The following is a 14,980-nucleotide window of genomic DNA, read 5'->3' on the forward strand; positions in this document are numbered from 1 at the left end:
ACAAGGTCCTTTGCTGTTGTTCTGGGATTGATTTGCACTTTTCGCACCAAAGTACGTTCATCTCTAGGAGACAGAACGCGTCTCCTTCCTAAGCGGTATGATGGCTGCGTGGTCCCATGTTGTTTATACCTGCGTACTATTGTTTGTACAGATGAACGTGGTACTTTCAGGCATTTGGAAATTGCTCCCAAGGATGAACCAGACTTGTGGAGGTCTACTTTTTTCTTTCTGAGGTCTTGGCTGATTTCTTTTGATTTTCCCATGATGTCAAGCAAAGAGGCACTGAGTTTGAAGGTAGGCCTTGAAATACATCCACAGGTACACCTCCAATTGACTCAAATTATGTCAATTAGCCTATCAGAAGCTTCTAAAGCCATGACATCATTTTCTGGAATTTTCCAAGCTGTTTAAAGGCACAGTCAACTTAGTGTATGTAAACTTGAATTGGAATTGAACTGGAATTGTGATACAGTGAATTATAAGTGAAATAATCTGTCTGTAAACAATTATTGGAAAAATTACTTGTGTAATGCACAAAGTAGATGTCCTAACCGACTTGCCAAAACTATAGTTTGTTAACAAGAAATGTGTGGAGTGTTTGAAAAACGAGTTTTAATGACTCCAACCTAAGTGTATGTAAACTTCCGACTTCAACTGTATACAGTATGTATGTACTGGACATGAGTCCTGGTATTTCAGAGATGTAAAAACAAACACCACGCAGTTAAATGAAGTGAAAAATATGAACATTATTTAATAACTGATTCTCTGTAATAAACAATTTGAAAATATTTTACAAGGAGTCACAGACACAATATTTTACAAATTTTACCCTCTTCTTTTTTTTTGCTTTATCAGTACAAAAGAATGGAGCGACATGGACCAATGCCCAGAGAGAGGGAGCTAAATCTTCTGCGCACACACATACATTCACACACCCACAAAAAATTAACAAAAATAAATATAAATAAAAACAGTTTAGATCTCAAAGTTATCTTTACTTTATTCCTTTTTTTTTTTCTTCACAAAAATTTGACTGATTTTACTCTTTTTATTTTTTTACTGATTTTTTTTAAACACATTTGTCAAACATGGTCACATAGCACCAGACTACAGACTACAGAATCACATACACACGTGTCTTTCCCACAGAGATGCACGGAAACGGCAAGGCTAGGGAGGGGTAGGGGAAGGGCCACGTGGAGACCCTCCCTCTAGGGCTGGCCGTAAAGCAGACCCCTTCCTCTCACCCCAAGCTGGCCCTTATTTTCTCTTGTCTTTTTTTGTTGGCAAAAATAAATAAACATTCAAACCACAGAAAACTGACCTGTGTCCCTCAGCACACTATTGGGTCCCCTTCTGGGACACACAGACATACAAATCATGATTCTTTGACCTTTTGTTTGACACAGTCCCATGGCTTACTTCAGTCTAGAGCTGAACATCCCCCAGCTGTGCATGTGTAGGTATGACTGTTAGTGTTAAATGTGTGTGCCTTGTGCAGGTGGGTGCATGAGTGTGTAACTGCATGTCTGAGTGTGTGTGTGTGTGTGTGTTATTTTGATTTTATTTTATTTGTTAGTGCTTGTGTCTGCTGCTGAGCCAGAGGAAGTCACAGGGGTACATTTCCACAGCGAATGTAGCCTTCATTGACCGAGTAAATGTGGAGATCTACAGAGGGACAAACAGATGCTGTGATATAATAAAACAATAGAATGCAATAGGACTATACGAGGAATTTCAAAAATGGTGGACCCAAACATTGAAAGGAGCCAATTGCAAACATCATATTCTGAATTTCTATTTGGTCCAGTCTTTCACTGAGATAATTATGCAGTTACGAAACATTTTGTCTTGCCAAAAATGAGATTTTTCACTGTACATTATGTGTGTAGTTATGGTTACAGTAAAGGAGGTTTTGGGGTTTAGATGTTGTATTCACGTTAACAGTGAGGAGGGGTGGAGGGATTTCAGAGTCAATACAGATTCAGAGTCAATGTAAACTATGAAAGTCCTCCACTCCAAGCAGGAATGTGTACAACAAACTCACACCATTTCATATCGACGGACGGACACACCAAAACCTAAACCTCTTTAAATCCAGAGCTCAACATTCTGGATTGGGAAAGTCTGTGGAGAAAAGTGAATATTTGGTAGCCTCACTGCGTGTGTATGTTGTGTTTGTGTGTGTGTGTGTGTATGTTGTGTTTGTGTGTGTGTGTGTGTGTATGTTCTGTTTGTGTGTGTGTGTGCGCGCGAGTGTGTGTAAGAGGGAGAACACTGAAACATTAAGGCATTTAGAGAGGCTTAGTCACTATGTATCCTTTGAAACAGAAACACACTGACATATTAAACATTATTTTTGAACACCTCTGTGAATACAGAGGTTACATACAGTATGCAGCTCCCTCATGACAATATATTGAGCAAACCGGTCAGAAAAAATTGATTGGATTCTTTTTTTTTGTAAAATAATTTTTTTCTTCCATAACAACATCTGATATAACACTTCTTCCATTGGAATTGGAACAACAAACAGCTACACTACCATAAATGTCATCCCTCATCCTCTCAACCCAGCTTTAAAGACATTCCCTTTGAGGGTTAAAACAAACATACACCCATACACAAACACAAACGCACATACGGTTCAGGCAGAAACGCAACGATAGCGGTCAGGTGGCCCTATAAAGGTAGTTTTAAGACCAGTTGCTTTATACTGATAGTTTAGCTCTATAGATGGCTCTGTAAAGGTACTGTACAGCAACTCTATCTGGTAGCAGTTAGGTAGCCCTGGAATGGTACAGCAACCAGGAGCCACAGCCAATCGAATCTCTACATTGAGCTACAATAACGTCTTAGTCAATTATGGTGTCTCTATAAAGCTACTGTAGATATATAGCCAATAGACTTGCTCTATAAAGATCATGTAGCTCTACAGCCATTAGGGTGGCTCTTCTATAAAGCTACTGTAGATATATAGCCAATAGACTTGCTCTATAAAGATCATGTAGCTCCACAGCCATTAGGGTGGCTCTTCTATAAAGCTACTGTAGATATATAGCCAATAGACTTGCTCTATAAAGATCATGTAGCTCCACAGCCATTAGGGTGGCTCTTCTATAAAGCTACTGTACAGTAGCTCTAGAGCCAATGCTTTCCAAAACAAAGTGCATCAAGGCACTATGACAACAGAGAGTGGCTCCTAAACATGGAGTCTAATGACATTTCACTTCAAATTGATCAGAATGACATGTAACAGAAAACACACCCAGACTGCAGCTCAGTCGTCAGTGGCCTCAGCTGCATATCTTTATATGGGAAATGTTAAGCCCCAATCCCCCAGCAGCAAATGGTCTGAAGTTACACAGCGTCTGTCAAAGGTAATACAAGCTAAGTTCTGCCAAAACCTACCTGCAACTAAAATGAGATACTTATGGGTCAGTCTGAATAGATATTTGTGTATCTGCGCTTCTGTGGTGACAACAGATATTAAACACATACAAATACAGTCCTAGGAACATTAGTGGACCCAGTGTGGCGGCCGTATGAGGATTGGCAGAGGGGTTCGCTTTCACTGGGGTCAGGAGCAAAGGTCAGTCAGAATGTCCACTGATCAGAAAGGATCCCACTGGGCACAGATGTCAATTCAACGTCGATGCCAAGTTGGTTCAATGTAATTTCGTTGAAATGACGTGGAAACAACGTTGATTCAATTAGTGTGTGCCGAGTGGGATAGCACTGTACTACACACCACCTACAGCAATGAAGCCCAAACGTTCAGACTTTTGAGAGGCTTAATACTGATTCATAATAAACTGGTGTAGCCTAGTGTTTTTTATTTTTTTGTAAGGGAAAAGTTATAATTAGCTTTGTCCAATTCGGACACATAATTACCGATTCATTACCTAACATCAGTTATCTATGATGATCAAAGACGTCAAATGTTATTCTTTGTAAGACTACTATTTCATATTACCATGATTATAAATACAATACTGTGCTTCCAGGGGCAGAAACAGTTCAAACTTCAAGTGGAGAACAGTAGAGGTCTTCAAGAAGAATTGGTATTCAGCCAACTCAGTTATTCCTAACACTATTTCTCTAGCTTTCCTTTCTGAGTTTCTCTTTTTCCTCTCACTAATTTGGTTATAAAAATAAGACCACATGAAAAGTCTCTCATTTTGGCAAGAAGTAGATATAGTGCATAAATTAATTAATGTAACAACTAACAACTTTCATTGCAAATGATAGCCTAACATATGCTTTGAATACTCAATACTTCAACAGTTTATAATTGTATGTTTTTGTATACTTGAAAGTTCATTTTTTCCTTAATTCTCTTGTTACAGTAGCTATAAATGTCTGAATGGTCCGTATAGTAGCCCCCCATGAGAGACACATGACAGAGCGATGAGACTGATCAGGTCAGAGATGAGTGAGCGAGATGGAGGCCATGTCTCCTCATCCCGTCTGACTAACAGAGGCAGAAACATTCAACCTAAACTCTGCTGTGTCCATGACAGCTGGAGGTCTGTGACATTGCATCCAACTTGTCTTTTAACTTGTCACTCGTCCTGTTGATGCGGGTAGGGGTGGGGTCTTTTTTGTTTTCTGACATAGCCTCTGATAATTGTGGTGGTTGGAACACCAACCTTCTGAATCTCTTCCCATGGATGAAGGTACGTAACTCGCTGAGAACATACAGGTCCTGCAACTGTCACTAAGCAACAACAATTGAAGCTAGCTGGGTACAGTAGCGCGGTACTCAGGGCTTCCAAGTTGCAGTGACAGGAAGTCCCATTATAACCTATGACTAGAGCAGGGGCGAGCATAGAGGGGAGAGGGCGGGGGCTTTAGGATGGAAAAAAAGCTGGGGAGAGTAGACAGGAGGAGAATTAAAGTAAGAGGGGCAGAATATGGGGGCTGGCGATTGGATAGAGGAGGAAGAGCTGAATCATGAGCAGGGTCTGGAGTGAGGGGCGGAAGGAGTGGCCCCGCCCACAGTCTGATGTGTTCTCCTGGAGAGTAAAGGAGACATATTTAGTCATACAGTAGAATTTTTGAAAATAAAAAATAAATATTAATGGTGTGTGTCTTCTTAGTGAAAATAGGATCTATGCGCATGAGTATATGTTTATTGTATGGTCTGTGTAAACGAGTGCTGAGTTGTACACTCAGTTGTAAGTCTTACAGAGAGATTGTAGTCGTAGCACACAGTGGGCCCTTTTCGATACCTCGCTGCACTCATGTCCTCACATGATGGGTTCTCGTCCTTGACTGGAAGAGGCGTGGTTAAGGAATGACTCACACTACCTATATAGTCACTCTCCAAGTCTCTGTGTGTACAAACACCCGCTCCTATAGCTTCCTCTCCCACAGGTTTATGCCATAAAAAACATGTAACACAAAGATAAACACAACATACAGAAGCTTTAGTTAGAATAGGCATCAAAGGGTCAACTGGACCGAACCCACATTTAAATGGTTTGACAATAACACCAGTCAGTTGAATGTGAAAAGCCACTCTTATAAACAAGTCGATAAAGAGATAGATAAACGAATGAGCGGAGAAGACTCCCAACAGCAGGTGTGCATATGTTGGTAAGGATACACTCAGTCTCCGCCTGGGACAGTTTCTCTACCTCACAGGTATTGCAGGGCATCTTCTCTGCCACCACAAACAGCAGGTTGGTGTTGTTTAACCTCTTGGCATGGATCAGCCTACACACAGAGAGAGAGAGACTGAGTCAACAAACTCTTCTTACAAGTGTAGGATCTTAAATTGACCTATATTGTCACAGCAAAATAATCCTGCAGGATTTTTATGTTTAGTCTATTATGTTGCTTGATCGGTGGTTAGGTTATTAGCTGGCCAAAAGTAGGCTACATGAAAAGTGCAATTAAGCAATAATGCCAGAGGAGTTGTGGTATATGGCCAATATACCACGGCTAAGGGCTGTTCTTATGCACGACGCAACGCAGAGTGCCTGGACACAGGTGCCTTATTGCTATTGTAAACTGGTTACCAATGTAATTAGAGCAGTAAAAATAAAAGTTTTGTCATACCTGTGGTATACGGTCTGTTATAAACTGGGTGGATGCTGATTGGCTGAGAGCCGTGTATGACAAAACATGTATTTTTACTGCTCTAATTACGTTGGTGCCTAAGAACAGCCCTTAGTCGTGGTATATTGGCCAGAATACCACACCTCCTCGGGCCTTATTGCTTAAATATACCACAGCTGTCAGCCAATCAGCATTCAGGGCTCAAACCACCCAGTTTATAATACTGTTTATATAACCTTGTGTTAGTGTGGGTTTTCAGTGAATTTATCAAAATCAATCACAAAAGATCAGGAAAATTCTCAGCAACAAAATAGTGATAAAATTAAGATCCTACATTTGTATATGACAGACTTGTTCATTGTTGGATCAGCTCCATGAGATAGTTTTACTAGGCTCATTTAACTTAATGAGGTTACTATTTCAGTACTTCTGATAGAATTTCATCAACTTTTAGATTCATTAAGGCAGCGTTTCCCAAACCCGGTCCTCGGGACCCCAAGGGGTGCACATTTAGGTTTTTGCCCTAACACTACACAGCTGATTCAAATGATCAAAGCTTGATGATTAGTTGATTATTTGAATCAGTTGTGTAGTGCTAGGGCAAAAACCAAAACGTGCACCCCTTGGGGTCCCCAGGACTGAGTTTGGGAAACGCTGAATTAAGGACTATTACTCAAGTGCATTTTCCATTAACTATGTTGGTGTATGTGTGCACCACAGGAGGTTGGTGGCACCTTAATTGGGGAGGACAGGCTTGTGGTAATGACTGGAGCTGAATCAGTGGAATAGTATCAAATATATCAAACACATGGTTTCCAGGTGTTTGATGCCATTACATTTGCGCCGTTCCCCTGTAGCTCAGTTGGTAGAGCATGGCGCTTGCAACGCCAGGATTGTGGGTTCGGTTTCCCACGGGGGGCCAGTATGAAAACGTATGCATTCACTAACTGTAAGTCGCTCTGGATAAGAGCGTCTGCTAAATGACTAAAATGTAAAATGTAATATTATGAGCCGTTCTCCCCTCAGCAGCCTCCACTGGTGTGTACGAGTTGTAAGTGTAGAGTAAAAGCTACCTGGAGCAGTTGCCACAGTCCTGCAGGATGTCATAGGAGCTGCTGATGTTAGTGAAGTAGAACTGAGTCTGTATCGTCACACAGCTGGTCTCTCTGGAGTCCATCCCCTCGGCCTCCACCTCATCTACAACACACAGACATATACATATTGATGTGGACACAGATAATCACTAGTACAGTCTAGTGTTGCAATCACTGTCCTTCATAAAAAACATATATATAGGACAGTGATATAACAATATCTCGACTTTGTACTCACCTGTGACAAACCAACTATGGTAGGCCATTCCATAGAGCAGCTGCTGAAATAGGGACCTGAGTGGAAAGGGAGATTGTTTAAAGGATGTTGGTGGTGCAAATATGTGGCTCTGTTTTAGTAGTGTGTGTTTCAGGTAACAGTATTCCTGTATTCTCTGGTCTTACCAGGCAGCTGCTGATGACCACCAAGCCAGGTTCACAAAGTCCACAATGGTGGGCTGATGGGAGGGAGAAAGAGGGGGAAGCATGAACACAAGGACATTGACTGTTCACCATTTTAAATTTGCTAGCTATCAAGCATTCATTCATCCATTATTACAGAAGGGTGATAGCCGTGTCTTTCATTGTTGAATGTGTGAAGTACTTACCACAAAGACTCCTCTTGGCGCAGCCCCGGTGTTGCTGCTTGGCACGGGGTCACACACAGACTGGTAGTCAAAGGACTGCTTCCGGTTGTAAAAGGAGTTGTTGTAGAGAGCATGCATCAGGTAGGGGTCCACTTCACTAAAGAACATGCCAATCTGTAGAAGAGAGGAAATACAGAGTTACACAACACAGATGTATAAAACATGCCCCTAAGTCAAGGATAGACTGGGTTCAATAAAGCTTTGTATTAACTGTAAGGACATGTCACCTTGTTCCAGTGATCCTTCTGATTGGACATGATCATAAAACCACCGTCATCCACCAGGTAACACAGAAGGTCCTACATGGCCAGGCACAGATAGACAACCATGACAACATGAGAACCCAACTGTTAGTTAGTCTGTTTAACTCTCAACTATGTCTCATGCATATAGTACCATTGAAAACATGATATTAGCATTATGCACAGTGGTGTAGTGGTGCCTGGAGATGTGGGTTTAGTCTAATCTTGCCAAAAGATCCCAAATGGCCCTCCCTGTGTGAACAATTCTCAGATAAACAGTGACATACTAAATTAATGACCTAAAATGATATATCCCATGTTGGTCTTTCACAGTCTGGTGTCTTCTGACTCAATTATGTTTTCCCACAAATAGCATTTTGGAACATTCACACCGTTCTAGGCCTACCGCCGTGTGTACATTGCTGCACTGAAAATGTGAATAAATAATAGTTTATCAACATTTTAAGCGAAACATTCTGATCTGTTCCAACAACCTTGTTAATTGATACGGCGTATACCTCCACTACTCTACTTTAATACGCATCCTGGGGATTAAGAAGGGAGTATACACAATGCCCACTGAAAGATAAGTGGGTATACGGCGTAAACCTGTATGTACCCTCCACTACACCACTGATTATTCATAATCTTACTTCGCTGTTGGCGTCACAGTCCATCTCACAGCCACTGGTTGGTCCACACTGCCAAAAACAAATCATCATCAAGGATCAGCAAAAAAACACATTTCATATGTTTTTGTGTGGGTTCAATTCCTGGTTGTCCTTATGTTTGTTACCGTTTGTTGGACTTGGCGGTTGTCACTTGTTGGACTTGTTTGGTTGCTAGCCAAGATCTTGAATTTGTCCACCCAGGCCTCAAGGTCCAGCTTTACTCCAACCACTAGTCATACATAGAGGGAGAGACGTTGAGATATTCCCAAAGCAATGAGAGAGAAGGGAAGAGCGTGCGTGCGAGAGACAGATATTTTCCTCCTACCGTGATACATTTATTTCCCTCCAAATACCTACTACAGATGTACTATCTTAATTTGAACAGTTTCTCACAGCAGGATAATAATCCTGCAGCAACAGGAAATGTGAATTAGTATGTGGATTATAATTAATGGACATTTTTGTAGGGGTTAATATATTTTTCGTTTAAAGTGGAAATAACAAACTTTACATGCCTTTTTACACCTCGAAAACACTACAATTTACATTTCCTAAATATGTTCTATGCCTGCAGTGGAGTAACACATCATACTACTCCATACTAGCCCCCAGTGGAGTAACACATCATACTACTCCATACTAGCCCCCAGTGGAGTAACACATCATACTACTCTATACTAGTCCCCAGTGGAGTAACACATCATACTGCTCTATACTAGTCCCCAGTGGAGTAACACATCATACTACTCCATACTAGTCCCCAGTGGAGTAACACATCATACTACTCCATACTAGTCCCCAGTGGAGTAACACATCATACTACTCCATACTAGCCCCCAGTGGAGTAACACATCATACTGCTCTATACTAGTCCCCAGTGGAGTAACACATCATACTACTCCATACTAGTCCCCAGTGGAGTAACACATCATACTACTCCATACTAGCCCCCAGTGGAGTAACACATCATACTACTCTATACTAGTCCCCAGTGGAGTAACACATCATACTGCTCTATACTAGTCCCCAGTGGAGTAACACATCATACTACTCCATACTAGCCCCCAGTGGAGTAACACATCATACTACTCTATACTAGTCCCCAGTGGAGTAACATATCATACTACTCTATACTAGTCCCCAGTGGAGTAACACATCATACTACTCTATACTAGTCCCCAGTGGAGTAACACATCATACTACTCCATACTAGTCCCCAGTGGAGTAACACATCATACTACTCCATACTAGTCCCCAGTGGAGTAACACATCATACTACTCCATACTAGTCCCCAGTGGAGTAACACATCATACTACTCTATACTAGTCCCCAGTGGAGTAACACATCATACTACTCCATACTAGTCCCCAGTGGAGTAACACATCATACTACTCCATACTAGTCCCCAGTGGAGTAACACATCATACTACTCCATACTAGTCCCCAGTGGAGTAACACATCATACTGCTCTATACTAGCCCCCAGTGGAGTAACACATCATACTACACCATACTAGTCCCCAGTGGAGTAACACATCATACTACTCCATACTAGTCCCCAGTGGAGTAACACATCATACTACTCTATACTAGTCCCCAGTGGAGTAACACATCATACTACTCCATACTAGTCCCCAGTGGAGTAACACATCATACTACTCCATACTAGTCCCCAGTGGAGTAACACATCATACTACTCCATACTAGTCCCCAGTGGAGTAACACATCATACTACTCCATACTAGTCCCCAGTGGAGTAACACATCATACTGCTCTATACTAGTCCCCAGTGGAGTAACACATCATACTACTCCATACTAGCCCCCAGTGGAGTAACACATCATACTACTCCATACTAGCCCCCAGTGGAGTAACACATCATACTACTCCATACTAGCCCCCAGTGGAGTAACACATCATACTACTCCATACTAGCCCCCAGTGGAGTAACACATCATACTACTCCATACTAGCCCCCAGTGGAGTAACACATCATACTACTCCATACTAGTCCCCAGTGGAGTAACACATCATACTACTCTATACTAGCCCCCAGTGGAGTAACACATCATACTACTCTATACTAGTCCCCAGTGGAGTAACACATCATACTACTCCATACTAGCCCCCAGTGGAGTAACACATCATACTACTCTATACTAGCCCCCAGTGGAGTAACACATCATACTACTCCATACTCGTCCCCAGTGGAGTAACACATCATACTACTCTATACTAGCCCCCAGTGGAGTAACACATCATACTACTCCATACTAGCCCCCAGTGGAGTAACACATCATACTACTCCATACTAGTCCCCAGTGGAGTAACAAATCATACTACTCCATACTAGTCCCCAGTGGAGTAACACATCATACTGCTCTATACTAGTCCCCAGTGGAGTAACACATCATACTACTCTATACTAGTCCCCAGTGGAGTAACACATCATACTACTCTATACTAGCCCCCAGTGGAGTAACACATCATACTACTCCATACTCGTCCCCAGTGGAGTAACACATCATACTACTCTATACTAGTCCCCAGTGGAGTAACACATCATACTACTCCATACTAGTACCCAGTGGAGTAACACATCATACTACTCTATACTAGTCCCCAGTGGAGTAACACATCATACTACTCCATACTAGTCCCCAGTGGAGTAACACATCATACTACTCCATACTAGTCCCCAGTGGAGTAACACATCATACTACTCCATACTAGTCCCCAGTGGAGTAACACATCATACTACTCCATACTAGTCCCCAGTGGAGTAACACATCATACTACTCTATACTAGCCCCCAGTGGAGTAACACATCATACTACTCCATACTAGTCCCCAGTGGAGTAACACATCATACTACTCCATACTAGTCCCCAGTGGAGTAACACATCATACTACTCCATACTAGTCCCCAGTGGAGTAACACATCATACTACTCCATACTAGTCCCCAGTGGAGTAACACATCATACTACTCCATACTAGTCCCCAGTGGAGTAACACATCATACTACTCCATACTAGCCCCCCAGTGGAGTAACACATCATACTACTCCATACTAGTCCCCAGTGGAGTAACACATCATACTACTCCATACTAGCCCCCAGTGGAGTAACACATCATACTACTCCATACTAGTCCCCAGTGGAGTAACACATCATACTACTCCATACTAGTCCCCAGTGGAGTAACACATCATACTACTCCATACTAGTCCCCAGTGGAGTAACACATCATACTACTCCATACTAGTCCCCAGTGGAGTAACACATCATACTACTCTATACTAGCCCCCAGTGGAGTAACACATCATACTACTCCATACTAGTCCCCAGTGGAGTAACACATCATACTACTCCATACTAGTCCCCAGTGGAGTAACACATCATACTACTCCATACTAGTCCCCAGTGGAGTAACACATCATACTACTCCATACTAGTCCCCAGTGGAGTAACACATCATACTACTCTATACTAGCCCCCAGTGGAGTAACACATCATACTACTCTATACTAGTCCCCAGTGGAGTAACACATCATACTACTCCATACTAGTCCCCAGTGGAGTAACACATCATACTACTCCATACTAGTCCCCAGTGGAGTAACACATCATACTACTCCATACTCGTCCCCAGTGGAGTAACACATCATACTACTCTATACTAGCCCCCAGTGGAGTAACACATCATACTACTCTATACTAGTCCCCAGTGGAGTAACACATCATACTACTCCATACTAGTCCCCAGTGGAGTAACACATCATACTACTCCATACTAGCCCCCAGTGGAGTAACACATCATACTACTCTATACTAGTCCCCAGTGGAGTAACACATCATACTACTCTATACTAGTCCCCAGTGGAGTAACACATCATACTACTCTATACTAGTCCCCAGTGGAGTAACACATCATACTACTCCATACTAGTCCCCAGTGGAGTAACACATCATACTACTCCATATTAGTCCCCAGTGGAGTAACACATCATACTACTCCATACTAGTCCCCAGTGGAGTAACACATCATACTACTCTATACTAGTCCCCAGTGGAGTAACACATCATACTACTCCATACTAGTCCCCAGTGGAGTAACACATCATACTACTCCATACTAGTCCCCAGTGGAGTAACACATCATACTACTCCATACTAGTCCCCAGTGGAGTAACACATCATACTGCTCTATACTAGCCCCCCAGTGGAGTAACACATCATACTACACCATACTAGTCCCCAGTGGAGTAACACATCATACTACTCCATACTAGTCCCCAGTGGAGTAACACATCATACTACTCTATACTAGTCCCCAGTGGAGTAACACATCATACTACTCTATACTAGTCCCCAGTGGAGTAACACATCATACTACTCCATACTAGTCCCCAGTGGAGTAACACATCATACTACTCCATACTAGTCCCCAGTGGAGTAACACATCATACTACTCCATACTAGTCCCCAGTGGAGTAACACATCATACTACTCCATACTAGTCCCCAGTGGAGTAACTAACCATACTACTCATCATGCCTCTGTAAAAGACATCACACAAACTCAGGACCTCTGCCTTGCTAGCACATGTGACTGCCCTCCTGAAGCGTTTTACCAGTCGGCGCCACGCGGAAAGCTAGCTATGCAGTGGTGCAAGTGGGGACACTTCAGGCTGAGGAGTAAGTTTCACACATTCCCATGTGCTACACCTCCACCAATGCTAATGAACCCTTCCCTCCCAGAGTCCCAGTGTCCCGGTGCGGTGCGGCATGGCCCACCTGCAGGTTTGATGGTCTTCCCTCCCACTATGATCTCCACTGCAGTGCTGACCAGGATTCCTATGGTGTCGTTCTCTGGGTTCAGCAGCTCATCATTCACTGCATTGGAGAAGGAGAAGAAAGAGAAGGAAGGATGGAGGAGGGAGGGAGGGAGGAGAGAGGGAGGAAGGAGGGAGGAGAGATGGAGGAGGGATGGAGGAGGGAGGGAGGAGGGAGGGAGGAGGGAGGGAGGGAGGAGAGATGGAGGAGTGATGGAGGAGGGAGAGAGGAGGGATGGAGGAGGGAGAGAGGAGGGAGGGAGGAGAGATGGAGGAGGGAGAGAGGAAGGAGGAAGGAGAGATGGAGGAGGGAGAGAGGAGGGATGGAGGAGGGAGGGAGGGAGGAGAGATGGAGGAGGGAGAGAGGAGGGAGGGAGGAGAGATGGAGGAGGGAGAGAGGAAGGAGGAAGGAAAGATGGAGGAGGGAGAGAGGAAGGAGGAAGGAGAGATGGAGGAGGGATGGAGGAGGGAGAGAGGAGGGATGGAAGAGGGAGGGAGGGAGGGAGGAGAGATGGAGGAGGGAGAGAGAAGGGATGGAGGGAGGAGGGAGAGAGGAGGGATGGAGAAGGGAGGGATGAAGTAGGGAGAGAGGAGGGATGGAGGAGGGAGAGAGAAGGGATGGAGGGAGGAGGGATGAAGTAGGGAGAGAGGAGGGATGGAGGAGGGAGTCAATAACAAACAAGTCAACAGAACAGATCCCATAAAGACTTTAGTAGTCCAGTAGTGTCTGGGTGGAAATGAGACAGATGGTGACTCACCGGTGCGATAAGGCGCTCTGAAGATGTAGCCCTTGTTGTCCAGACTCCGGCGGTAATAGCTGGCATTAAAAGGCTCAGGGTCCTCCTCCCAAGTCTCAGCAGCCCTGAGGATCAGCACAACATTAAAACTCACAGACAGAGCCAGGGCCAGAAACTACTAAACTGTAAGGTATACTGTCAGATACCTTGGTCCAAGCTATCCTGGATATTTAATACCGGTTTATATGTTTATAAGCACAAAAAGTAATTTAGATACATTTATGCACTTGACTTTGCACTTGACTTTGGCACTTGACTTTGGCACTTGAAGTTGGTCCAATATTTGGGAGGCTTTACGTGCACATCCAATGTACTCTACTACATACAACTTTGAAGAAATGTTAGGTGGTAGATTAAGACTGGACTCACTTGTTGGGATACACTCTTGTAATCCCTCCATCTGTTGCAGCGAACACTGCCAGAAAGCCATATCTGCAACACAGAACAGGAGAGTGAGAATAAAGGAAGTACCCAGACTCTGGATATAACACGTAGTACACATGCAGTCCTCTACTCACGTGGTGAGGTCTTTGGTTTTCCACACCTTCTCCACCAGTTGTCTGATGATGCCAGTGTCCAGGATGAGGTTATGAAGGAGCAGGTTGTCACCTGGGTTAGACCACAGTGA

The 14,980-nt window shown here is 43.3% G+C and overlaps 1 protein-coding gene across 3 annotated transcripts in view; it reads right to left on the reverse strand.

Annotated features, from left to right (window-relative positions):
- Positions 1-729: 729 nt before the first annotated feature.
- LOC121574858 (voltage-dependent calcium channel subunit alpha-2/delta-2) overlaps positions 730-14,980 on the reverse strand; it is a 279,464-nt gene continuing 265,213 nt past the window's right edge. For all 3 annotated transcript variants that reach the window (XM_041887497.1, XM_041887496.1, XM_041887498.1), the window contains 14 exons: positions 14,871-14,961; positions 14,722-14,784; positions 14,314-14,417; positions 13,518-13,616; positions 8,846-8,949; positions 8,703-8,750; positions 8,035-8,106; positions 7,769-7,921; positions 7,566-7,618; positions 7,402-7,457; positions 7,143-7,266; positions 5,615-5,724; positions 5,195-5,280; positions 730-5,021 (listed from right to left, as the gene is read on the reverse strand). In XM_041887497.1, coding sequence (XP_041743431.1) covers positions 4,899-5,021; positions 5,195-5,280; positions 5,615-5,724; positions 7,143-7,266; positions 7,402-7,457; positions 7,566-7,618; positions 7,769-7,921; positions 8,035-8,106; positions 8,703-8,750; positions 8,846-8,949; positions 13,518-13,616; positions 14,314-14,417; positions 14,722-14,784; positions 14,871-14,961 — 1,286 coding nt within the window. In that variant the 3' untranslated portion in view covers positions 730-4,898. The remainder of the gene's footprint in view (positions 5,022-5,194; positions 5,281-5,614; positions 5,725-7,142; positions 7,267-7,401; positions 7,458-7,565; positions 7,619-7,768; positions 7,922-8,034; positions 8,107-8,702; positions 8,751-8,845; positions 8,950-13,517; positions 13,617-14,313; positions 14,418-14,721; positions 14,785-14,870; positions 14,962-14,980) is intronic.

This window comes from Coregonus clupeaformis, chromosome 10, assembly GCF_020615455.1.
Source record: "Coregonus clupeaformis isolate EN_2021a chromosome 10, ASM2061545v1, whole genome shotgun sequence".
NCBI classification, from domain to species: Eukaryota; Metazoa; Chordata; class Actinopteri; order Salmoniformes; family Salmonidae; genus Coregonus; species Coregonus clupeaformis.